This window comes from Cryptomeria japonica, chromosome 6 (assembly GCF_030272615.1).
Source record: "Cryptomeria japonica chromosome 6, Sugi_1.0, whole genome shotgun sequence".
NCBI lineage: Eukaryota > Viridiplantae > Streptophyta > Pinopsida > Cupressales > Cupressaceae > Cryptomeria > Cryptomeria japonica.
This window is the reverse complement of record NC_081410.1, coordinates 456,444,143-456,469,429: the sequence shown is the minus strand read 5'-3', so window position 1 is coordinate 456,469,429 and position 25,287 is coordinate 456,444,143. Positions and strand designations below refer to the sequence as shown.

Below are 25,287 nucleotides of genomic sequence, written 5' to 3'. Positions count from 1 at the left end.
CGAAAACCCCTATGGTCATATAAAATTCAACCTATTTTGGTTCCTGAGCCTCTGGGTGAATTTTTTTTCTCAGATCCAGGTCGTACGACCCTGGCACGCAAATCGAGAAAAAATGAAATTTTTTTTTTTTGCCTTTTTACGACATGTAGGCCGAATTTTTTCTTTTTAATTAAAAAAATTTCTTGAAAAAAAAAGCAAAGGAAAAAAATAAGGTTTTAAAAAAAATTTGTTTTTTTTGGAATGCAGGGTATCGTGGGGCCCCCTGCCACCATGCAGGACCTCAGGCCCCGCACCCCTACCGGCCTCCCTACACTTTTGGGAACTGCCGACCCCCGCCGGCCCGGCCCCCTTTGGCGACCCCGTGCTGTCGACCTCCGGTGACCCCGCCACCTCCTGCGGCCCCTAGCTCCCCGGCTTGCCGCCGCCTGCAGCCCCCGGCCTCCGCTCCTTGCAGCCCCCGCCCTCCGCTCCCTGCGGCCCCCAGCTCCTCAGCCGCCACCCGGCCCGGCCTCCCCGCCGCCGACTTCCGCCACTCAGCTCGAACTCCTCCGTCACCCGGCCCGACCTCCTCCGCAGCCCGGCCCCTTGGCTCCGCTCCGCCCAGCCCCCGAGGAGGCTCCGCCCTACCACCGAGCCACCACCAGGCTGCCACCGGAGCACCACCAGAGCACCGCTCCCTGGCCACCTCCACCCAAACAAGCCACTAGACTCCCTTTTTTGGCTTTTTCAGGGGGGGTTTTATTTTTTGGCCCTATCTTGGGCATACGGAGTCATTTTTTCAAAAACGAATAGGCGTCGGAAAGATGGTTCCAAAGTCGACCTCATGGTGGTATTTTTTCCCAATTTTTCTATTTGAGTGTGTTTTTTTCCAGTCAAAGTGAGGTCTAGGTTTTGCACTCCGGGAGCCATAGAATGAGCATCCGACCTCTATTTTTGAAAATTTTATATTTTTGGAAAGCGTGTGCTGTGTACTTTCCAGCCATCTGAGTTTTATTTCCAGATTCTACTCCATGCATATTTTATTCATTTTTTTTCTTTTCAGCACTCTGGTGGATATCGTGGTTGTTTCAGGTCCTGGGATCTCTTCTCTGAGTAGGATGTCTCTATTTTGGTTCACATTTCTATTTCCAGTCTTCTTATCATTGTAGCTTGTATTTATGCAAACACACTAAGATAAAGTGCCATCATGTATTTTTTACTTGGAATCTTGCATATCTTGTGTCTTGTTGTACATGCACTATTGATCAAGTGCCATGAGGGGGTTGATGTTTGCCTGTTGTTTGCTATCTTCCTTTGTCTAGTGAGTGTTCCTTCCACGACATTCGCCTCATGATGATGTGTCTCAAGACCTTTGATGTTCTTGGTTCTTCGTCATGTAGTTGTTTTTGGTTGTCCTTTTCAGTGTTCCTGTCCCTCTTCCACTTCCGCATTATGGGGAGGTTTATCATGTTGGTTCTAATGCTTCCATGGTTCAATTGATCAGCTCTTCAGGCTTTGGTATTTCATGCCATCTGTATCTTCAATTTCAGTTGTTTTTGCCTTGTTTGCCTTATGATTTGAGTAGTGTCATTTGAGGGCACTCATATAGATTATAGTCTTCTCTACCTGGTCATGTTCTATTTCAGTGGAGGTTCTTCAGGTCAGCAGTTATTCTTCGACAGAGTTTGCAGGTTCTTCATGCTTCAATGGTGTTCTTTTCCATCTCTTTTTGGAGTAGAGTTTTGTTCCTACGTGGTTTTCTCTATTTCTCCAGTTTCATAGAGATTTCATTGTATTTGGGTACCTAATCAGGCCTTGTTACCGAGACCCATCTTTATTGCTTTTAGTAGCTGTTCTAGGTTTTAGCTTCTCCCTAAGTCTAGCTTAAGGGGGGGTGTTAGAGTATTCGGGTATTTACTTGATTAATTAAATATTATTTGTTTAATTATTTAAGTTCCCTTTATCTCTTTTACAATTAAGCTAACTTTAGGTGCATATAATTAATTATTATGTGCAAACCTAGGTTTTCCCTTTTAGGGTTTCTTGACCTATTAAAGGTTGAGTTATTTCTTTTCATTGTATGAAGAAGGATTATTATTGAGCTCTCATCTTTTGGAGCATATTTTTCCTGTGTATTCTTTCCTTTTGTGATTTGCTTCATTGCTTCTCCTTGTAACAGGTTTTTCAGCTTGCAGAGATTATTTGGGCTCTGTGGTGTTGTATTTTCTCAACTCCTATAGAAAACACTAACTAATGAAAGCATGAATAGTTTTGGAACTAGAAACTATATGATACAATAATTTTTATAGGTGACTCAACAATGGTTGTGGGTAATAATTCATAATATGATAAAGTGACAGTTTGGTTGCAACCGAGACTCTAAGTACAAACAATACTAACAAACCATAACGATAACTTTAACAATAATTAAGAAACTAACAACAATCTATCTACTACATTCATAAATAAACTAAATACAAAAAAGAGAAAGGATGATTACAGTACCTCAAGTGGCCCTTGCTTGAGGAGTGCAATCTTTGAAAAGTAACAATATGCCATTTCAAGGAATAACAGTCATTTCTTATTCTCATTCATAACTCATATTCAAGATAAAAAGATTAGAAGTATGCAAAAGATATAGTATCACTTATTATGTGTATTGTCTATAGTTATATCATTAAGTAATTGGTAAATGAAAAATAACTTAACTCGTAGTTTAGAAGATCCTAACTGAAATGACACTTCCCCTTTTTAAAGAAATTATAGGAAGTGGATCATTTACTTCTTCTAACTGAACCTAAATAGATGTCACTCTTCCCTAATACCAAGGTGACTTATTCAATAAGAGAAAAATAGAAATAATGACTAACCCTATAGGAGTCATGTTCTAGAACATACTCTTTTATTACATAGTAACACACAATCAAGGATGCAATTCAATGCATTAAATTTGGATTAATGAGGCATAACCTCATCATCCTCCACGATGTTATAAATCCTTTATGCTTTCTAAAGACATAAGTGGACAAGGAGTCTATGTGATCGTAACTCTCCTATTCATTGACTCCTTCCATGTGAATCGATAGTGTGAGTCTCCTTTGGTTGTGGGTGTATCAAAGATCTTTTAAGTTGGCATTGGCTTTGGGTTCCCTTCAAGTTGCATGTTAGTCTCTTACAACAAACAATAATCCACATAAATTATCATCCATAAAATTTGACAATATATCAACCATTAAAACACATAATGCATTCCATATCAACATGTCATTTATATATTATAAGTAGATGATAATGTAGTCTTAAGGATAATTAAAACATAAAAAAGTCTGACAATATACTAATAAAACTATGATAAAGTAGCAAGAAACTAATGAAACTAATACAAAAGGAGCGGGAATGGGTGGAGAGGAGTGGCAAGCGGTAAATTCAAATTTCAAACATGGGGATGGCAGAACTCATGGGGATGGCATTCTTTTTTCGGTTGGAGCTGGTAATCATGCAGCTCCTTAGGCTTCTTAGGGTATTGAAGGGGACAAGGCGACAATCAAATCAGTGGAAGATAAAGATTCCAAAACTGGGGACCCACATGATAGAGGTAAAGAAAAGAAATGGTCATCTCTTTTTGGAGTTAGGTCTTTGGTGTAGTCTGGACTTCCGGAAGTTAAAAATCTTTCTGATTTGGCGACAGGGGCTTTTACTATATCTGTTCTGGATAAGCTGGTTGATTTCACTATGTCTGGCTTAGCTATGACCTTGGTTGGATGATTTGGTGGGTTTAGACCTAATATCGATGTCGTAAGGAACTTTATAAGGAGAAAATGGGTTCTCAAAGGTCAAGTTGATTTGGCGGCTTTGCCTAGGGTTTTTTTTCCTTTTCTTTTAATAATGAAGAAGATATGAATAAAGTGCTTTGTGAAGGGCCATGGATGTTTGGCAAGTCAACCTTGGCTTTACAGAAATGGGCTCCTAACCTCCTTTTGGATGATTCCTTTTTTGTGTCAACACCTGTGTGGACACGTCTTCCTAGCTTTCCATTGGAGTTCTGGAATGAGGAGGTCTTTAAAGGGATTGCGAGATCATTTGGTGAACTTCTATTGATCGACCCGATGACTGCAACTAAATCTAGGTTGGTTTTTGCTCGTATTTGTGTTAATGTTATCAAATGTCGGATATGCCTCAAACTATTGATATTTTGTGCAAATTAGGGAAATGGACCCAAGTGATTGAATATGAATCTCTCCCATTTGTATGTTTTCATTGTAAAAAGTCAGGTCATTGGGTGAAATCTTGTCCACTCAAGAAGGGTAAGAATGGTAAAAATGATAGCAACTCGAAACAAAAATGACAAACAAAAGGGAAAAATGATGATCCACCCTCAGAGGTTGTCCCTAAGAATGAAGTGACCGAGATGGAAAATGAGGAAAAGAAGGGTGTGAATAATAACAATGAAAAATCAGTTTGTGTCTATTCTAACAATCAAAAAGAAAGTAACGAGGAAGAGTATGGGAACAAAGAAAAGGTTCAAAAATCTGAATCAGAGGATTTGAAGGTTGGTCCTATCATCCAAGGTAAAGTTGATGAGTTTTCCTATGATGATTCTTCGACTTCATCTAATAATAAAGAAAATGAGGAAGACTTTAATGAAGTGGAGGACTGTAATATTTTAGATATTGTGCCTTTGTTGTTATTAACCAATGGAAGTCCTAAGCAAACTGGAAATATGATCCTGAACTCCCAATGCAAAACTCCTTCTAAAAGTTTGGAAACAGTGGCTCTTGAGGGAAATCTTAGGATTTTCGGTATTAAAGAAGGCAAGTCAAATAATGGAGGACCCAATGGAGGTATTTCAACAAGAAGTAAGAATAAGAAGGTGGCAGCTATTGGAAGTCACAACAAAAAGTAGGGGAGACCCTCTCTAAAGAATCAAAGGGAACAAAAAAGTTGGAAGAACGTGCTGATAGAACATAGAGCTCCGTTGAGTCAGCCTTATCCCTGATTAAAGTATGAAGATAATTTCATGGAATATTAGAGGGTTGAACACCCCCCATAAGTAGGATGTGTTGCGTAATATTGTAAGATATCACAAACCAGATGTAGTCCTTATTCAAGAAACTAAGATGTGTAAGGATAAAGTGGAAAGGATTGAATTTTCAAAAGTAAAGGGGTAATTGGAACTAGTTCGGAGGGTGCCTTTGGAGGTGCAACTATCTTTTGGAATCAGAATACTATTAAAGGTAAGGAAATTGCTTCAGGGGTTAATAGGACCTCAGTTTTGCTTGAGCATATTAAGGATAACTTTGTCTGGGTTATCACTAATATCTATGCGCCTAATTCTAAAGTTGGAAGAACTAAATTTTGGAGGAGCCTGGTTGAAGATAGACTGATTTTTGCTGATAAAAGTTGGATGATTATGGGAGATTTCAATACCCCTTTAAAAGAGGATGAAAAGATGGGAGGCCTTCTTTTGCAGTTGGAGGGAAGACAAAACGTAATGGATTTTATTAATGATCAAGCTTTGAAGGATGTGGATCTCCAAGGGATTAATTACACCTGGACCAATAGAAGAACTAGTTTTGATCTTATTCAAGTCAGGTTGGATAGATCCCTGATTTCTCCCGATTGGCTTTCTAAGTATAATTGTTCTTTGACATCTATCATTAAGATTGGTTCTGATCATTACGCTATTTCTTTCACTACCAATTCAACTTCTGCAAAGCAAAATTTTCCTTTTATATTTGAAAAAGCTTGGTTGTCCCACCCGTCTTTGGAATTCTGTGTTGCTAAATGGTGGAACTCGAAGGTTGAGGGAACTGCCTTATTCAGAGTGGCCAAAAAGCTTAATATCATCAAAGCCAAAATTAAAATCTGGAACAAAGAGACTTTTGGAGATATCTTTAAAATGAAAGCTCATATTAAGACAGCTATTAAAGAAGTTCAAGATAAAATTCAAGAGGAAGGGCTTTCTAAGGATTTGAGGAATGTTGAAAATGGGTTGTTGTCCAAATACCATGAAATTATCTCTAATGAAGAAACTTTTTGGAGACAAAGATCAAGAGTGTTGTATCTGAAGAAAGGAGATAAAAACACCCGATTTTTTCACATGACTACTCTTAAGCATAGGGCGGCCAACAAGATTTCCAGTTTATCCTGCAATAGGGGGATTTTGTCGGAAGAAAATGAAATAAGAAAGGAAGCTAAGGATTTCTTTAGTAATCTTTTGGGAGGTGAGGACGTTTTGGATATCAAAAATCAAGACCTTCTAGCTCAAGCTATCCCTCCCATTTTAAATGAGGATGACAACAAAAATCTTTCTCGGATCTCTTCGAATCAGGAAATCAAAAAGGTTGTGTTTTCCTTTCTTGGAGACAAGTCTCCTGGTCTGGATGGATTCCCTATGTTCTTCTTCCAAAATTTTTGGCATATTGTGGAGATTGCTATTCGTAATGGAGTTAAAGAATTCTTTGGTTCAAGGCGGCTTCTAAAAGAACTCAATGCTACCTTTATCATTCTTATTCCTAAGATCTCTAGAGTTGACTCTCTCAATAAGTTCAGACCTATTAGTCTTTGTAATTCTGTTTACAAGATAATATCTAAGGTTCTTACTTCTAGAATGTTGGATATTCTCCCCCACATTATTTCAGCTCAGCAGAATGGTTTTGTCCCTGGCAGACAGATTCTAGATTCTATCATTTTTGTTCATGAGAATATTCATTCTTTAACTGCTGCTAAAAAAAAAGGCTTTTTTCTTAAGTTGGACATGTCCAAGGCCTATGATAGAGTGAATTGGCAATTCCTTTTCCGAATTATGAAAGCTTTTGGGTTTGGGGAAAAGGTGATTCAGCTTTGTTCTCACTTGACTGGCACTTCAACCTTAGTTGTTATTATTAATGGATCCCCTTCCAGTTTCTTCAAAAGTTCTAGAGGCCTAAGATAGGGGATCCTATCTCTCCTATCTTGTTTACTATTCTAGTTGAAAGTTTGGGCAGATTTATTATGAGAAGTGTGGAAGAAGGGAAACTCAAAGGCCTTAAACCTTCTTCGTCCAACTTAACCTTTATTCATGAACAGTTTGTTGATGATTCTATCACTATGGGAGAAGCTACCATAAGAGAAGCGAGAAACATGAAGAGTGTTATGGATTCCTATGAAGTTGCTTCTAGTCAAAAAATAAATTGGGATAAGAGTTCTTTGTTCTTCATCAATACCCCCATGGATAGACAAAGAAGGATCGAAAGAATCCTTGGATGTAAAATGGTTGAGTTCTCATCTACTTATTTGGGTCTCCCTTTGTGCTTAAAGCCTTCAGATAATTTTTGGATGAAGCTGGTTGATAGATTCAATTCCAAACTGGCTGGATGGAAAGGAGACCTCCTTAGCCAAGCGGGTAAGGTGACGTTGCTTAAAGCTACCCTTCCAATTTTGCCTATCTATGCCCTTAGTTTGTTCAAAATCCCCAGGAAGTTTGTTGAGGCCATTGAAAGAATTCAAAAAAAATTCTTATGGTCGGGAGTGGAAGATAAAAATAGAATCCCCCTTATTGCATGGAATAATATTTGTACTCCTAAGGCTTTTGGGAGTTTGGGATTAAGGAACATTATAACTATGAATAATGCCTTGTTAGCTAAACAAATTTGGAGAATGAAAGGGGAGGAAAGGGAATGGAATTCAATTTGAAAAAAGAAATAGCTTTACATGCAACCATCTGAGGAAGAATTTATGGAAAATTATTTTTTTGTGGAAGACTCGACAATTTGGAATGCAATTCAAATGGCTAAAGCTTGGGCTGCAGCTGGAAGAAAGTGGAAATTGGGGAATGTGAGAATTATTAGATTCTGGGAGGATAGATGGCTAACGAATAAACTGTTAGAGGAAATCCCCATTCTTAAGGAATGGAAAGATTGGTTCAAAATTAGGTATGAAGTCTTTGTTAGAGACTACTGGAGAAATCGGAAGTGGATTGAGTTCAGTTAGCTTTGTCCAGGATTAAAATTTTTAGAGATCTTGCTTTCTTCCAAAATCTTTATATTCTGAGGATTGTTTGATTTGGAGAGAAAATTATAATGGGAAATATTTTGTCTTCGGTGGTGTCTATCCATAAGAAAGTTTCGGAAGAGATCCCTTTGTGGGATAAAGTGTGGATAAAGAACTTGACTCCCAAAATTAATATCTTATTTTGGATTTTTATCCAAAATAAGGTGCTAGCTCTTGATAATCTCCATAAGTGTGGATTTATTTTTCCTAACAGGTGTTCTCTTTGTTGCAGGGAGAAGGAGTCTTCTTGTCATATTCTCTACCAGTGCAATTTCAATCACGAAATTTGGAATATTATTTTTAGTAGGTGGAAGTTGAGCTGAGTTTTCCCAAACTCTCTGGAAGAGTTTTGGCAGCAATGGTATTTCCCTAATTCCAATTCTAAGAATGTTGATCCTTGGAAAATAACTCTCCCTATTGTCATATGGAACATCTGGAAGGAGCATAACAATAGGATTTTTAGGGATAAAAGTGTGAACCCTGAAGTGGTGTTGGATAAAACCTATACAGGGATCTTTGAATGTTTATATGGAATTGATAATGGTTTAGTTGCTAAAGAAGACTTTAATGAAAGTTGGAACCTCTCCAATAACAGAAACAATAAGGATAAGGGTAGGAATGGTCTTTTCTGGTGCTTTCCTTCACAGAGATGGATTAAGGCCAACTTTGATGGGGCTTCTAAGGGAAATCCTAAGAAAGTTGGTTATGGGGGCATTGTTAGGAATTTTTCTGGAAGTTGCCTTGTGGCTGTTGCTGGTCCCTTGGGTAACCAAACTAGTCATTATGTTGAAGCCTCGATGGCACTGAATACTTTGATTATAGAAAAAAATCTCAATCATGATAATCTATGGTTGGAGGGAGACTCTCTTAACATTATTAAATGCCTTAAGGGAGAAATTGAGCCTTCGTGGATTATAGAAAATATTTTTTTTTAAGCTAGAGAAATTATTTCAAGCTTTAAATCAATTATTATTGAACATGCTTTCAGGGAAAAAAATGGCGTAGCGGATGGCCTAGTGAACCTTGGCATAATTTTTGAAGCTCAAAGTATATGGAATGGGGAAGTTAACATTGATTTTAATATTAAAGAACTCATTAGAAAGGACAGATTTATGGGGAAAGAAGGATCGCACGTTAATCATGGAAGTATTAATGATTAATCTTCAAATTTTTAGAAAGGTGATGATGGCACGTCAGAAAGGTAGAGTCCTAAACAAGAATATTAAATTTTCACATGCTTTGTGGGTGTGCATTTTCAAAAAGCCTAGTGTCATTTGGAAGAAAGCTTTGAAGTTGCAAAAGCAGAGAAATTGTAAAATGAACTCTAAAATGGGGGGGGATCTAAGAAGAGAGGAACCTGATAATATTTCTAGATGGCGGGAGATGCCTAAGGTATGGACAAAACTAGAGAAGGGATTCATGGTGCATTTCATGGAAAAATTGGTAGACTATGATAAAGGCAGAGTAAACCTAGCGATTACCAAAGTCACTGAAAATTGGATAAATGGCTCCTTCAAAATTCATGGTGTTAGGTTTAAGTTGGACGCGGACCACATTTTGACGGTCATAGGTATGCCCCATTCTAGTCTTAACTTCTTTAGGGACCTAAAAGTGTCTAATAATGCACTAAAGCTTTTTCCGCATAAAGAGAAGGAGAGAGCGAAATTAGGAAAAACTACGAGGGGGTATTATGATGCTTCTAATATCATGAAAATATGGGTTGTGTGCTTAATGCAATTATGAAATATATTACTGTGGAGGGTCATTTCAGCAGGGTCCACACATACCATTTTGTGCTTCTAAATCACTTTAGACATGAGAAGAGGATTTCTCTGCCCTATTACCTTTTCAGGTCTCTGTCGCGGTCTCTGAACAAGCATAGCAAGAACCCTTCTTCACGTGTGCTTCATTACGGCCTTATTTTGCTCATTTATGAGCTTTGCAAGATTCTGGCTATCTAGGAAAACAAGAGGTTGTTGGTATCACCGGGGAAAGGAAAGATGAAGATTGAGGAATGTGGGCCCAGTAAGGATGAGTTGATACAGAGAAAAAAGGGTAAAAAAGCCACTGTGGAGAAAATTCAAGAGGACATGGGTAAACAAAAGGATACGGAGGTTGATTCTGAGGACATGGGAAAAGATGGAAGTGAGATGGAGACTGATGAGTCTGACAAAGAGGAGAGATGGAAAGAAGAGGAAGTGGGGGAAGAGGAAGGAGGAGCAGAGGATATTTCTAATCAGAATAGCCCTACCCACAATGTGAGTATTGGTAATGTTAACAGCCAGCCTATGGAAGAGCAGGACAATCAGATTAATAAGGAGGAAAGGGAAATGGAAACTGAGCAAGAAAAGGATAAGGAGGAAACGAGCAGGGAACAGGGTAAAGATGGAGATGGGATTATTCTGGATAAACTCAAAAACCAGTCTGAGGCTCGAATGGGTTTTGATAGGTGGGTATATGAAAGAATCAAGAATCTAGAAAAAAGTGATAAGCAGCAAGAAGAGCAGGGAAAGAAAGATGAAAGTAACCAGGAGAAGTGGAAAAAGGTTATGGAGGAAAAAGTGGAGAAGCTAGAAGCTCAGATTAGTAAATTGGAGGAAGGAAAAACAGCCATGAAGAACTTTTTGGTTATGATTCCAGATATCCTTACCTCTATGACTAGGAATATGGAGGAAATTGCTAAGTTTCTTGATGGCTCCAGCACTTTCAAACCTATTGTGGACCTAGATGTTGATGAGGATGCTATTGAGGTAGGGAATGTGGAAAGTGCTCTTGGCGGAGAGGCAAAAAGGACTAGGGCGAGTATGAAAAAACTACTTTGGCCTCTTCCAAGGAAATCCCTATGCTCAGGGATAATATTAAAGATTTGCAAGGGATTAGCGGAAATTTGGCTAATGCCCTTAAAAAAATTAAGTAATTTGTCTTTTGTCTTTTTCTGTTATGACTAGATGTTGCTGGTTTTGTTGGGCTTTTATGCTAGTTTTTGCCCAGAACTGTGCTGGTTTTTTCGCAGAATGTCTTTTCTTGTTTCTTAATGTTATTATCTTTTAAGGATCTTTTGTAAAGGAAATCGGGATCCCTTCAAAACCTGTTTTTCCCATAATCAAAAACTAATGAAACTAATACATTCTTAGGACTCATCATACCCCCCAACTTTTCCTTTTGCTTGACCTCAAGCAAACCAATTCATAAGATTAAATCCTAAGATGTCTAATTTGTAATCTATGGACCGGGTTACTCCTAAGAGCTGATTTAAGTATCATATCTAATCCTCGCTCAACGGTCCCTTTCTCTTGCTACATCAATCATCTATTTTTCTATCAAATGTGGCACTGAGTAGAGGAGTGGAGGATGAAATATAAGTGGTATCCATGCTATCCTTGCATCCTTTAAGGCTTTCATGTATCTCTTGGCTCTCAGTTCTAAGGCAATAAAGTTGTATAGGGAGTGTGGCTCCCTTTTTCTGAGTTCTCGGGGTAATTCCATCCATCTTTGTTGACAATACACCAAATTATGTTCTCCTCATGTTTCATGCATAGAAGTCCTAAATCTATGATAGTCCTATCCTCTGCACTCATGGACCTTTATTACAACCTCTAGCATGTTAGTCATTTTGAACCACTCCACTACAATCTTATTCGGTAATCTATTCATCACACTCAACTCTGATCATCAATGGGTGTGATTTCTCTTGTTCCTAATAGATCTTATATAATTCCCCTCATTCTTACTTGTTCTTGAGATACAATGTGAGTTCTTTCAACTATAAATCTATTGGCAATTGACACTCATCGGGTGGTTTCTGGTGGATTTTGGTGGCTCATTATTGGTTTAGGGTTGTCATTGATGGCAACTCTTCATGGTGATTCGATCTAGTGGTTGCAATTCTTCTTATCCACAAGTGTGTGTTAATCGGTAGCTTGTTAATCAGTATTTTAGGTAGAACAGAGCATTTTTGGGTCCAAAAGTTTTATGGTGATTGTGGTGCATTGAATCGTGTTCTTGTTGATTGGGCCAACATAGACACATCATTTTGCTATTGTTTTGGTGATCCGCACTTATCTTTTTGGATCTGGTCTAGCTAACATGTGACTACACATTACACCTTCAGGCCGACATGGTAAATAACCTATTTTGTGGTTGTTGGTTTATAAGTTTGGTGTGGGTGATCTTTTTGGTATATGGTACGATTGTATGTGAGCGAGAGGTGATCAAGAATCCATTTTGGCGCAGTTTCATGTGTGCCTTCTTGATCTAGTAGCTAATTAACATAGAGTACAGGGCATAATAGAGAAGGTGATCCAGTCAGTACATTCAACACTCAACTGAAACTCATCCAGGCATAGTAGATGCTATTTTAGAGTTATCACTGTAATTATCTTGTAAGTTAGTGAGACTTCCTCGAGGGTTGTAGCCTTCTGGGTTATTGTAATTGAGCAGTGAGCTCTAGTCAGGGTGCCTGAATGCCTGTGCATTCCCATTTTGTAATATTGTTTTGCTACTGGCCATAGTGGAATAATATTGTGGGTTCAAATCCCACCATGGTTTTTCCCATTTGAGTTTCCATGCAAAAAACCAGTGTTATGATCTTGTGGTTGTTTGTTTCATGTTTCTATATTTCAATTGTTAGAGTTTGCATTTGGTGGTTGAAAGTTAAGTTTGAAAATCCGCTAATAGGTAGATCACTATTTCACCCCCACCCCCCTCGCCCGCCCTTCTCAGTGATCCCTGATTCCAACAACTAGTATCAGAGCTTAGGTCCTTTGAGGAAGGTTCGGGAGATTGATTCAATGGATTCTGGTTTTCAGAGACAACTCAGTGTGGCACTTGAGAATCTTAATGCAACTAGAAATGAGATATGTACCTTGAAGAAGAACCTGAATGTTGCTAATGATTTCATTAATGACTTGAAGGATCAAGTAAACATCTCTAGAGAGAAGAGGAAGAAATTGATGGACAAGTTGAAGGAGAAAGAAGATCAGATCATGGAATACCAGGATAAAGTTGATGAAGTTAACAAACTTGAAAGAGAGAATGTTGCCTTGAAGAATGAGATGCAATCCATTGTGATGAGGCTAACTAAGGAGATTGAGGACCAAAAGAAAAATGAAGAGAATCTGGCACAATCATTGAAAGAAAGAACAAATGAATGCTTTAGGCTTAACTATGAGAATGATCAATTGAAGCCTGAGTTGACATAGTCAAGGAATAATGGTCAAGAACTTGAAAGACAAATTGCTACCCTAAGGGATGAACTTTCTATTGCTAATGAATACAAAGACAAATTCAAAGATAGCTCAACAAGGCTTGATGAGATGTTGAAAAGTCAAAGGCATGGAAAGGATATGCGAGGACTTAGATTTGAGAAAGGTGAATCCTCTGGATCTGGACTAGGCAATGTAAAACCTGATTAGAAGAAAAGAAATAATTCTTCGGTAAGACAGCCTAATGCTCATAAATTCAATGGTAGATGCTTTGATAGCAATAAATTTGGTCATATGTTGAATCAATACAGAAGTAGGATGAATAATGGAATGAAAAACATGAATAATGTTCCTACCTTTACCGATTAGTGATTCATATGCAATAAGTTTGGTCACAAGTCAAATATGTGTAGAGCAGTAATGAATAATTTCCAAAACAAGAGATGCTATGCTTGTGGTATGTTTGGACATATCTATGATCAGTGCAGGACAAGACCAAATCAGATGAACTTTAGACCTATGCAGAACAATGTTGTTTATCGTGGGTGCAACAAAACCAATCACATTACAAAGCACTACAGAAGCAAGAACAGTGCTCCAGTAGATAAGAGCAAATCAAATGAAAAGGGAAAAGCAAAGGTAGAAGAAATCAAGAACAAACATGAAAAGATGTGGGTTAGAAAAGATGAATCTAAAGCTGACAATGGGTCTGCACCTGAATCCGGTGTAGGATCTTCACCTGGTAACTAGGGCTTTATGCCTTATGGGGAGCTTTTCATGTAGATTCTAAGAACTGCCTCTTCGGTAGTCTGCAATCGATTCTGAAAGGTTGCAGAAGGATTAAACCATATGTGCAGATGTTGTCTGGAAGTCTCAGTAAGGATTTGATGCTCTGGTATGCGACTTCATGAAACTCATGGTAACCAGTTGTTGCACTTATTACAGTGAAAAATTAGGTTTTCGAAGGATAAAAGTTCATTTCAAAGTTTTATTTGTCACAATGCGATCAAGTGAACAGTGCAGAGAAGAGAGGAAAGCGATTTGGCGATTTCCACAACAATTTGAGTGACTCCAAAGCAAATATCAACGCTCGGTTGAGAATCAAGGTATTTATTTGTTCAGGTTCTCTGGTTTTTTTTTACAAACCTTAGCATTTGAAATGGCTTCAACTTCTGGTGTTGCTACTCCATCGGTGGTTGAGATTAAGGATAGGGCCCGATCTGTTTTCAAGAAACACCCTTTTAAGTTGTTTGAGGATGATCCAGAAGGTGCATTTTCATCGGTGCCCTACGATGTGCTTCATAACGAAGATATCAAGGCTTACATTCATTGTGATCTTGAGGAGCTTGCAAATGCGGACATGCTAGATCTTTACAACAAACACTTGGCTAATGGTTTAGGCAATCTCAAACCCGAATACAAGGTGCTTCAAGATAAGTGTTTCTCACAGTTCGTTCACTTTTTGTTGTTCGATGAAGCAGAGTGGATCCAATAAATTCTTAGTCATGTTCATGATGAATTCATATGGCTTGATAGGATGCACAAACTCACCAAATAGACGATTCGAGTAGTGACAAGCCTAGCTGAAACCAGTGATGTGCCCAGCTTGATGAAAGTCTTGAATGACACGGTGATAGCCACCACAAGTTCCAAATTTGATAGCAAATCAATGACCATAAATGACATTTTGGAGAATGATGTAAAATTTGCATCGATGGTAGTCGATTACAAGGTTTACCAGTCAAACAAGTACAACTCTACCTCTGGTACTGCTATTTACTCTGCATATTAGATGCTGAAGGAAAACAAAAGAATGAAATACCTGGTATAAAAGGAAAGGTCCAATGGGCCTATGATAGACCAATAGCCATGCATATCAAAGAAGGATTATGGGGAATTGGTGATGCAACAATGAGGATATCTGCTCTCTGGGGATATTTCAAATCCTTTCAAACAACAATGAAAAGTAGGAAAAGGATCCCTAAAGAGATTGTTGAAAAAATATGAGCAAACAGGTGAATTCACAAAGCTGGTTCCCACTTTTGCCAATGAAGGAATTTGACGAAAGTGGGAACTTTGATTATTTATGTGTTCGAGCAAAATAGGGGGTGTTCGCTCGAACTACCCCTTGGAGTTCGAGCAAACCACGTTGTGGACCTGGGTTCACTCAAACTGCGGGTGACTTTTGGGTTCGCTCGAACCCCCCATTCGCTCGAACTAGTTTTCAGTTAGGGTTTTTAAAAACATTTATAAAAAGCGAAAGTGACAGTTAAAGGGTCATAATCAGAGTTATCTTTTTCTGTCTGGTGGGGGTTGGATCGAACCAGTCGTCAGTATCACGTCACCGAGCTTTGTCTACAGTAGCTAGCATCTTTCATATTTCAGTTTTCGACCTTTATTATATCAGGTGCACAAAATAACCCTTTGTTTGGTTTAATAATGTCTTTTTTATTAAATTAATAAATAATTTGTTTGTTAATTTATTTTTTTAATTAAATAATTGTATATAGTTATTGTTTTTCAACATTTTAGAAAAATGTTTGATAATTTATTGTTTTTCATTATTTTAGAAAAATGTTTGATAATTTAATGTTTTGACTAAAATGTATCAATTTGTTTTTAAAATTACATAATTGTATATATGTATATTTTTTTCAACATTTTAAAAAATTGTTATGAAAAACATAGAAAACTAAGGTAGTAAATCATAACTTAGAAAAACATTAGCAAAAAAAGAAAATTAGAAAAATGTCACAAACGTAAATATAATAAATTAAACTTTAGAAAAATTAATTAATTTTAATTTAAATAAACATTAGAAAATTTGGATAACAAATTTAAACAAATTAGACAAAATAAATCCTCTACAATGTGACCCATTTTCACATCCTATTACACACACAACATGACCCCTTAAGACCACATATGCCCTGATGACACTATATGTTCCCTTAGGAGGTCATAGAGGATCACATATAACATACTAGTGTACATATGACATTCCCTTTAGGATCACATAGTGTCCTAAGGGGTCATACGTGGTCCTAAGGGGTCACACATGTGTTATAACAAATGCGTGACCCCTTAGAACTGCATATGACCCCTTATAAAATTGTAGTGTGAACGACATACCCCTTGGTCCATAAAATAGTGTCTTAACACATGCGTGACCCATTAGAACCGCATATTGTTGGCAATATTGCATTATAACAGACAATGAAAGATTGTTGGCATTTCATAAGGATATTGAGAAGGTTGTTGATGATTATGGATATAACTGATTAAGGATGTTTACTGTCTTGATATTATTATTTTGTCATTGATGTCAAGAAATTGATTTTCTAATTCAGTATGATGTTGCCATATCTTGAGAAGTATGATTTAAAGAATATAAAGATGGTAAAAGACACAGGAAAGATTATGATGAATAAGGGGATGAATAAGGTATTCAATGGGCAACTGTTACCGAGTCAGACAATGATGAGATCATGATGTTTAGATTGTTCTAACATCATACATATGTTGTAAATTGTAAGGATAATACTATACTATGTTACCAAGCAAAGAACCTAGTCGGTAAACCCTAAGGAACCTAGTCGGTAAACCCTAAGGTTATCGCTATTGGTTAATAAAGGTAGAATGTCTACCAAGTGAAGTTTAGTATTCACCGAGTTATAACCGAGTTATAACCAAGTTGTAACCGAGCTATAACAAAATGCATTAAATGATTACAGGCGATATTTAATGAAGGAAGCTGATGAGATGGAACTGATTAAATGATTGGTATGTCATGCATGAAGTTTGTTAAGAATCTAAGGCAATGGAAAGTTGACATGAAGATCTACAGCGCATATTGAACCACAATACCTTGGCACAAGTTCCAAGAAATGTATGCAAGTTCCTAGGCGGGGTAAAACGTTTTCAGATGGAAAGATGCTTTGAACCTGGACAAGATTGAAGATCTGATGGCTATGATTGATCATGGGAAATGTGATCAAGGAGATTAAGTGGTTACCTAATTGTTTATAAATAGGAAACTAGTGATAAACAATGTATGAGGGCAAGTGTATGCATAGGAATGCTACATAGTGATTACCGAGCACAGAAGCTTGAAGACCTGTTTGAATAACAGAGTATAGAAGCCCAGCAGATAGACAAGATTAGTTCTATGTCTAGATTGTATTGAACAAATAGGAATTTGCTTTAGCATTTTAGATGTGAAGTTGCAGATAGATTTTTATTACTATTATTTTATGAAAGTGACAGAAAATCTCTTAACCGAGTGGACTTAACAGTCTTATTTGTAAAACCCTCTAGCAAGGTGACATTCTGATTGAGTGTTTGAAATCCTTTAACAAGGTCACTTCTAAGAAGGTGAAGATCCTATCAGATCTGAGGGAAATCCCTTAACCGGGTCACATCTAGCAATGTGTTTGTAATCTTTAACCGGATTTGCTTTTAACCGAGCATACTCTAGAAGAGTATATTTCTTAGTGGGTCCGAAATCCCAGAGTGGTTTTTCCCTATTTGGGTTTCCACATTAAATCTGGTATTATGAGGTTTATGATATTTATATGCTTTTGAGTTTGCATGTTTAACAGGTTTGGTTATATTATTGAAGTATATGTTACCGAGGTTGAATCTGATGTTTTTATGGAAGATTAAGTTTGTATGATTCACCCCCCCCCCCCTCTCATCTTATTGGCTATTGGATCTATACTTACATTTAGTATCAGAACTATCAATTGGTATCAGAGCTTTGGACTCAGGAAGAAAAGTTTAAAGGCACTTGAGTTAAAGATCCAAACATGTATAAGAGGGATGCACCGAAGCTAAACAAGTCAAGTTTCTCTACATGGCAGAAAAGGATGAAGTTGCATCTATCAGGAGTTGGAGAATATGTTGTATACTATCTAGAGAATGATTTTGTTACACCAAGCACCTATCCATTGACTATGGAAGAGATAAAGGCAAAGCAAGAATATATTCAAGCAATGATTGAAATAACATCCACATTGACCGATTCAGAGTTTAATGATCTAGAAGGCTGCAATGATGCAAAGGCTATGTGGGATAAGCTCATATCAATATATGGATGAGATGAACATGTTCAAAGAGAAAAAGTAGATAGTCTAAGAGGACAACTTGAATCTATGAGGATGAATGAAAGTGAGAACATAACTCAGTACAATACAAGACTAAAGGAGATTGTCAATCAAATCAAAGGAGCAGGTGGAACTATTGAAGAAAAGGATATAACAAGTAAGTTGTTGAGAACCCTTCTACTGGCTTATGCAATCCAAGTCTCTGCAATCAATGAATTGAGGTTTGTACCTAATATGCCAGTTTCTTTTGATGCTACTATTGGTAAGCTACATGCATTTGAGTTAAGTAATTTTGATAACAGTGGATCTTCGGTAAATAAAGTTGAATCTGCATTTAGTTCTTCTCATCTTAATGAATCTAATGATTTCAATGAAAGAAAGTATAAGTACTCTAAAGGAGATCACAGTGGAGCAAGTGAAAGATTTCGTAAGAACATGGAAGAAGTACATAAACTGTATGAGGAAATCAGGAAGCAAGAAAAGTTTGAAGCATTATTAGCCAAAAGGTTACCGAGAGGCAAAGGTAAGTATAAAGGAAAAATACCTTTGAAATGTTTCAATTGTGATAAAATATGACATATGGCTTCTGTAGTCACATAAATCTGTCCACTTAATTAAATGAATACTTAGTATTTATTTGATTATTTAACCATCAATTAATAATTAATTAAATTAATATATTTAATTAATTCATCTTAACCCTCTTCTCCTATTAATTAAATAAATTATTCAATTTATTTGATTTAATTCACTTAACCAAATTCAGACCATTAATTAAATAAATAAATCATATTTATTTAATTAAATCTTCTCTCACATTTAAATAAATTAATATTTATTTAAAACCCCCAAAATCCCACCTCTCACATTTAAATAAATAAATCATTTATTTAAATCACCTTTATCCTCCACCCACTTGTATTTTCCTACAAAAGCAAGTTGCACAATTATTTTAAATAAATAATTTATTTAAAACACCTTTATCCTCCACCCACTTGTATTTTCCTACAAAAGCAAGTTGCACAACTATTTTAAAATAAATTATTTATTTAAAATCCTATTTATCCTCACCCACTTGAAACCTTTAATGGTTTCCCTTAAAGTAGTCAAACTTGATGGTTTTAAAGTCTTCAAACTTGATGGCTTCCTTCTATAGTCTTCTTAAGACTTTAATGGTTTTCCTTAAAGTCTTCAAGCCTTTAATGGTTTCCCTCAAAGTCTTCAAGCATTTTAAATGCTTTATCTTCTTTTTCTCATTTAAATAAATTAATATTTATTTAAATATTTATCCAAATTCAACTTACACCATTTAATTGAAATAAATGATTTTATTTTAATTGAAAATACCAAAATTTCTCCCACTTGCATTTTCCTACAAAATCCACTTGTATGCCTAAACCCCTTCTAGATTCTTCTAAACCCTTCCTAATTAGCCTAATCCATCCCCTAAATATTGTCACATTCCTAAGCAAATTGGAGTCACTTCTCAAAGACTCCAAAGTCTTTGAAAAGCAATTAATGCTTTGTGTGTTCAACAAATTAACCCTCAAAGTCTTGGATAACCTTTGAAAGCTTCCAACCTTCAACCACTAAATGGCTCAAAGTCTTTGATAACCATTGAAGGCTTTCAACCTTCAACCACTTAATCCCCAAAGTCTCCAATAACCATTAATGGTTACCTCAAACCCTCCCACATGGTTAAAACATTTGTTTTGACTCAACCTCTACCCAACCCAAAGGTCTCATCAAGCCTTTAATGCTTTGACCATGATTATCTCTTAAACATTTGCACAAAGGTTTATCCTTGGATTAACTCTTAATCCAGTGGGTAATCTTAATTTAGACTTGACCCTTGCCTTCTAGATAACCATGAGGTCTTCTCAGGCCTTTAATGCCTCCAACCTCTTCTCTCAACCCAATCCTATGTTGAAACTTGTCACCATTTTATTGGTGCCAATTGTGCACATGGATCCCCAGCTTTCAATCCTAACCCTTGTTAAGATTGCTCAATCTTAACCCTTCATTTCCCTATTTCTTCTATAAATAGAACCCTTCTCCTCAAGCAAAAAGGAGAAGCATTTTAGAGTATTGTTGTTATACTGGCATTAGCATAGAGCTTTTTCATAGCATCACTATCTACTCTTGCATAGTATTTTCTTATCATATTCAACCATCTTGAATCTCCATATGGCATCCATGGCTAGTGCTAAAAGCTGAGAGCTACACTCGTTTGGGACTTGGAGAGGAGAGGAACAAGGGAGGAGCAACTATGAGCATCTTGATTAGCTATTTCATTTTATGTTTATATGCTTTCTATTTCATGCTTAATATCTCTCTTGATATGCCTGTTTAGGATAATCTTTTGTTGCTAACACTAACGTTTGTTTCTTGTGCTCTTGTGTGTGTTGCCATCAAACAGATTTTCTAATCCTTTTTGCAGAGCATCATTTGGTGAACCTGACGTGAATCCAAACACCAAAAAGATCAATTTTTTTTTTTTAACCAATAACATGTTTGAATGTTGAAAATGTCACACAGGTTGCGATTTTGACACTGTTTTGGTGTGTTTGGCATTATTTTGGCGCTATTCCCCCTGTTTCAGTGCTTTTCCCTTCTCTGTCTTTCCCTTTCTTTTAATACGTTTGTGTTAAATAGTGCCTCTGTTCAAACGCAGACTAGCGCTATTGTAACAAAACGTTGTACAAATCACCTTGTAACCAAAAAATAAAAAATAAAAAAATTTAGGCTTGTAGAAGCCCACCAAATAGGCAGATTTTACTAACTATTTTTCTCTTTTGTGCAGATTTAAATTAGATTAAAGAGTAGATTTATATTTTTTACTAACTTGTTTTTGAAGTTGGTTTTAAAAATGAATTCACTTTTTATTTCGGTTTAAAATTAACTTCACATTTCAAGTTTGGGCTTTTAAAAAAGAATCACACATTTGTTTGGGGCTCTTAAAAAGAATTTCATTGTTCAAAGGTAAAAAGAACCACAAACTTATACAAAAACAACTTTATTTTTTTTGCAAGTTAGGAAACAAACTTCGTTTTGGTGCTTAAAATCAACAAGGCAAATTTTATTTCTTGCATCAAGATAAAACTCACAATCCACACTTCCATTTTTGGTGCAAATAAAATTCACAATCAACTTGTCTCATTTTCAAAGCAATTTTACTTCATGCAAACGTGTTTTTCATTAAGTTGACCAGGATTTCAAATTCTAGTTTACTCAAACAATTGCCTTTGAAAATTAAAAAGAACACCATGATTGTTGGAGCAACATCTCCAAATAGTTAGATCACATTGCAATGACAGATTAAAAAGAACAAGTGTTTTTCGTGCTTGGCACACTTGTGCAAAGAGTTGGTCGAGTGGTCCTACTTCTAACACACACTATCCTCTCCCTTGGCTTTCGTGGTCCTAGGTGCAAGAGAAAAGTGTTAGTAACACTCAAAATTTTATCTTTTTAAGAGAGGCCTGCCAAGAGACACATCACTCTTGGGAACGACCTTGAGCGGTAAATCCTTCGAGCCGCTATAGAAATCAGGTGTGAGCGAAAGCTGTAGCCTTGGGTATAGCTGTTCCTACAGTGTAACTGGCCGAAAGGACAAATGGGCCCCACCACCAGTTACAAGGCTCTTAAGTGAGTCACTGCAGAATGAACTTATGTCCAAAAACATCGAACATGACTAAACACCTTTAAGTAGTAGCCCACCCGTTCTATTGATTGAGGATATTTGAGGTATAATTTAGTGCAAGAGCATAGATGGTTTTGCTCCCAAGATACTCACCATACATATTTCCTTGAGTAGAAACATAGCTTTTTGAAAGGTCACTTGTGGCTTGATAAAAGTGGTGACTCCCCCATCATAGGGATCATCTATTTGTTATGCTCGTGCAAGACTTAGTATATCACATCCTTACCTGCCACGGCGGGATTGATAAGGTATGTAGTACCAAAGTCGAAGAAATATCAAGATGTGGGCTAAATTTATCACAACTGGCCATTTGACCTTAGGGATAAAAAGTGTTTGAAGTGTGTTCGTTTTACAGACCTAGTGCGAATTGAGCCGACTTCAGGCTTTGGAAATACACCTTAAAATACATCTAAAGGAAGGGTCAAAAACAAGTCCAAGGATTGGGTTGATCTAGACCCATACTCATTTGTGCCTTTGAGGCTACAATCTTGTGTTTGTGTGCTTGCTTTGTTTTCTTGTCAAAGAAAAATCAGAAAATCAATCCCAAAAACAAAGTATTCATCCAACATCTGTCAACACAACCAAAAATACCAAAAACAAAGTGCAAACAAACAAAGAGTCAAAAATTTATGACCATTCTTCACATCTTGCGAAAGAAGAAGTGTCATCAGAATATTACCTTGAAAAGAAGACCATTAAGCTCAAAGGCTTTGATCAAAAGGAGGAAATTCTTCTATCTCAATAGACAAATCTTTGTCTCACATAGAGTCTTTCTACATCGCATGCGTCTATACCTTCAAGAAAAAAAAAAAACAAACGAGTTTGATTCAGAATCATTGAACCGCAGAGCTTTTATGCAATATAGGGCTCTGAGTTATCACAAAAATCAAGGAGGAAAGATTAATCCCAACTTCTTCCCAAACATCTGTATCACCTACAACACAGCTCGAGAAGTGCCACCAACGCCTGAAAGGGAAGAGGTAGAGTTTGTCCCATCTGTGACACAGAGTTTTTATTGAAGTTGAAAACAAAAACATCCATCATCTCACTCATACATCATCACTTCATCATCAATCCATCCCAACTCTCAAAACATTAAGAGGTTCTTGTCCCAAGATTCTTTTTTAGATATTGCTTGAAATCAAACACATCACATCACTTTTAGATTGTTTCTACATCTAGGATAAGCTCATCCTAAGAGACACATCTACGCAGGTTAAAACTAGTTCATGAGTGAATCCTCTCATTGCTAGGTAGTCAAAATCTGTAACACATCTCAGATTTCTCTACACCTTATCACATCCAAACTCATCAAAACAAACAAGCAATTCAAAGAAAGAATTCTGGTTACATTTACCTTTAGAGTGCTAGAGATCTACAATCCACTAATCATCCATCTTTCATCGAACAACTCATCATCATCTTCAATCAACTTCAACACAAACTTGCAAACAAAATGGCTCAAACCCGATCGCGATCAAGGCAACGAGAAATAGAAATTGAGGAAGAAGAGGACAACCTCAATGAATTTCAAGAAGCACTTGGAGGAAATGTAAATGATGAAAACCCAAGTAGTCCCACTCCTTCAACAATCGAAAGGGTTCAGCATAACCCTCATTTTAACAGATTATTTGATGAAATACTAAGGAGCAATGCGGATGCTCACTTTTTACGACTTGCTCAAGAAGGAGCCAAACTCCCCTCTGACTTTGATCTCGCCCAATTAAGACAAGCATCAGAAAGACAAAGTCGCCATGAGGAGGAAAGGCGTAGAGATCCCATCAGATATAACATCCCTCGAGGTAACCCACCACCTCCTCCTCCAAATGAAATAGAGATGTTGCGGCAACAAGTCGAGAATCTCGCCCAACAACTTCATAGTGGTGTTAAGACCAATCAATTCTCACTCAACGACATCTGTCCCTATCCGTTTGATAGGAATCTTTATATGCCACCCTTTCCACGCGGGTTCGAAACACCAAAATTCGAAAAATATAGAGGAAAGGGAGATCCCCGCGATCATGTCCGAGAATTTCATTCCGCTTGTCTTGAAGTAGCTTATGAGGACACATACCTAATGCGCCTTTTTCCCCAAAGCTTGGGAGGAACAACCACATCATGGTTTTCCCGACTACCAGGTGGCATAAGAACATTTGAGGAACTCATCCAGAAGTTCCTATCTCATTACTCTTATAATATTGAACGCGACATCACCATGGTTGATCTATGCAATACCAAACAAAAACCAGGTGAACTATTCTCAGTATTCCTGCAACGATGGCGCCAAATGTCTAGCAGACGTTCTCTTCAGTTACCTGAACGAGAACTAGTGGAAATTTTCATTTCCAACTTAAACGAAGAAATGGAATTTCACCTGGATGTCAAAGACACAGACTCTTTTAACGATATGATCACCAAGGGTATAAAATGTGAAAGGGCACTCATCAAAAAAGGACTCATCAAAATCTTTAATGAACCCAAAGATGGTCCTCGCCCGCGCTTCAATAGTGATAAACCGAACTTCTGGAACAAGAATAAGAATATCGTCAACGATGGAGTTGTGGATGCTCGGACTATCCAAAATGCACAACCTGTGGTTCGATTTGCAGGACAAAATCCTCCACCTCAAAATAATACACATGGTCCTCCTAATCAAGGTCGCATCACATCTCAGGATGAGCCAAGACCTCGTCCACAAAAACAAAAACGCACTTACACTCCCTTAGGGGAACCCATTGAAACAGTGTTGCGACAACTCCTCTCTCAAAATTTGGTCACTCTACCTAAGCTATCAAACTATGAGCCTCAAGTCAAACCAGCATGGTGGAAAGATACTGAACACTGTGAGTTCCATCAAGGAAGAGGACACAAGACAAGTAATTGTCACCGATTGAAAGATCTCATTCAAGATCTTATTGATCGAGGAGAAATTGAGATTGAAGGACATGATCCAAAAACGACAAATAATGATCATCAGATGTTCAAAAATCCACTTCCATCGCAAGATCAAAGGGGTCCTTCCACTTCCAGACGAGGTCCTGATACCACTGATTATACGCAGGCTGCGTATAATTACACTGTCAATCACCTGTATGATGCCAGTGAACAAATTGCAACTATCACCTTCAAAAATCCCACCTCAAATTGCAATGTTGTTACACGTCGCAGCAAAGTTACCATCAAGGCAGCTCCACAAGGCACCACCTCCATCCCAAAGCAGTACAATCTTGTGGAACAATTAGACAAAACGCCTGCGCTTATATCCATT

At 37.3% G+C, this 25,287-nt stretch overlaps 1 protein-coding gene across 1 annotated transcript; it reads right to left on the bottom strand.

Annotated features, from left to right (window-relative positions):
* Positions 1–307: 307 nt before the first annotated feature.
* LOC131051029 (uncharacterized) lies at positions 308–2,538 on the bottom strand. The gene is made up of 2 exons (XM_057985374.2): positions 2,485–2,538; positions 308–685 (listed from the first exon to the last, which is right to left on the bottom strand). Exons 1-2 carry the CDS (start codon positions 2,536–2,538, stop codon positions 308–310), a joined length of 432 nt encoding a protein of 143 aa, XP_057841357.2.
* Between the last annotated feature and the right edge of the window lie 22,749 nt (positions 2,539–25,287).

What these genes read in the sequence shown, in the direction of transcription:
- LOC131051029 (XM_057985374.2), bottom strand. Translation starts at nt 2,538, where the DNA reads ATGGCATATTGTTACTTTTCAAAGATTGCACTCCTCAAGCAAGGGCCA. An exon ending in TCAAGCAAGGGCCACTTGAG is followed by an intron (nt 686 to 2,484) that starts GTACTGTAATCA and finishes GTTTGGGTGGAG; the next exon opens with GTGGCCAGGGAGCGGTGCTC.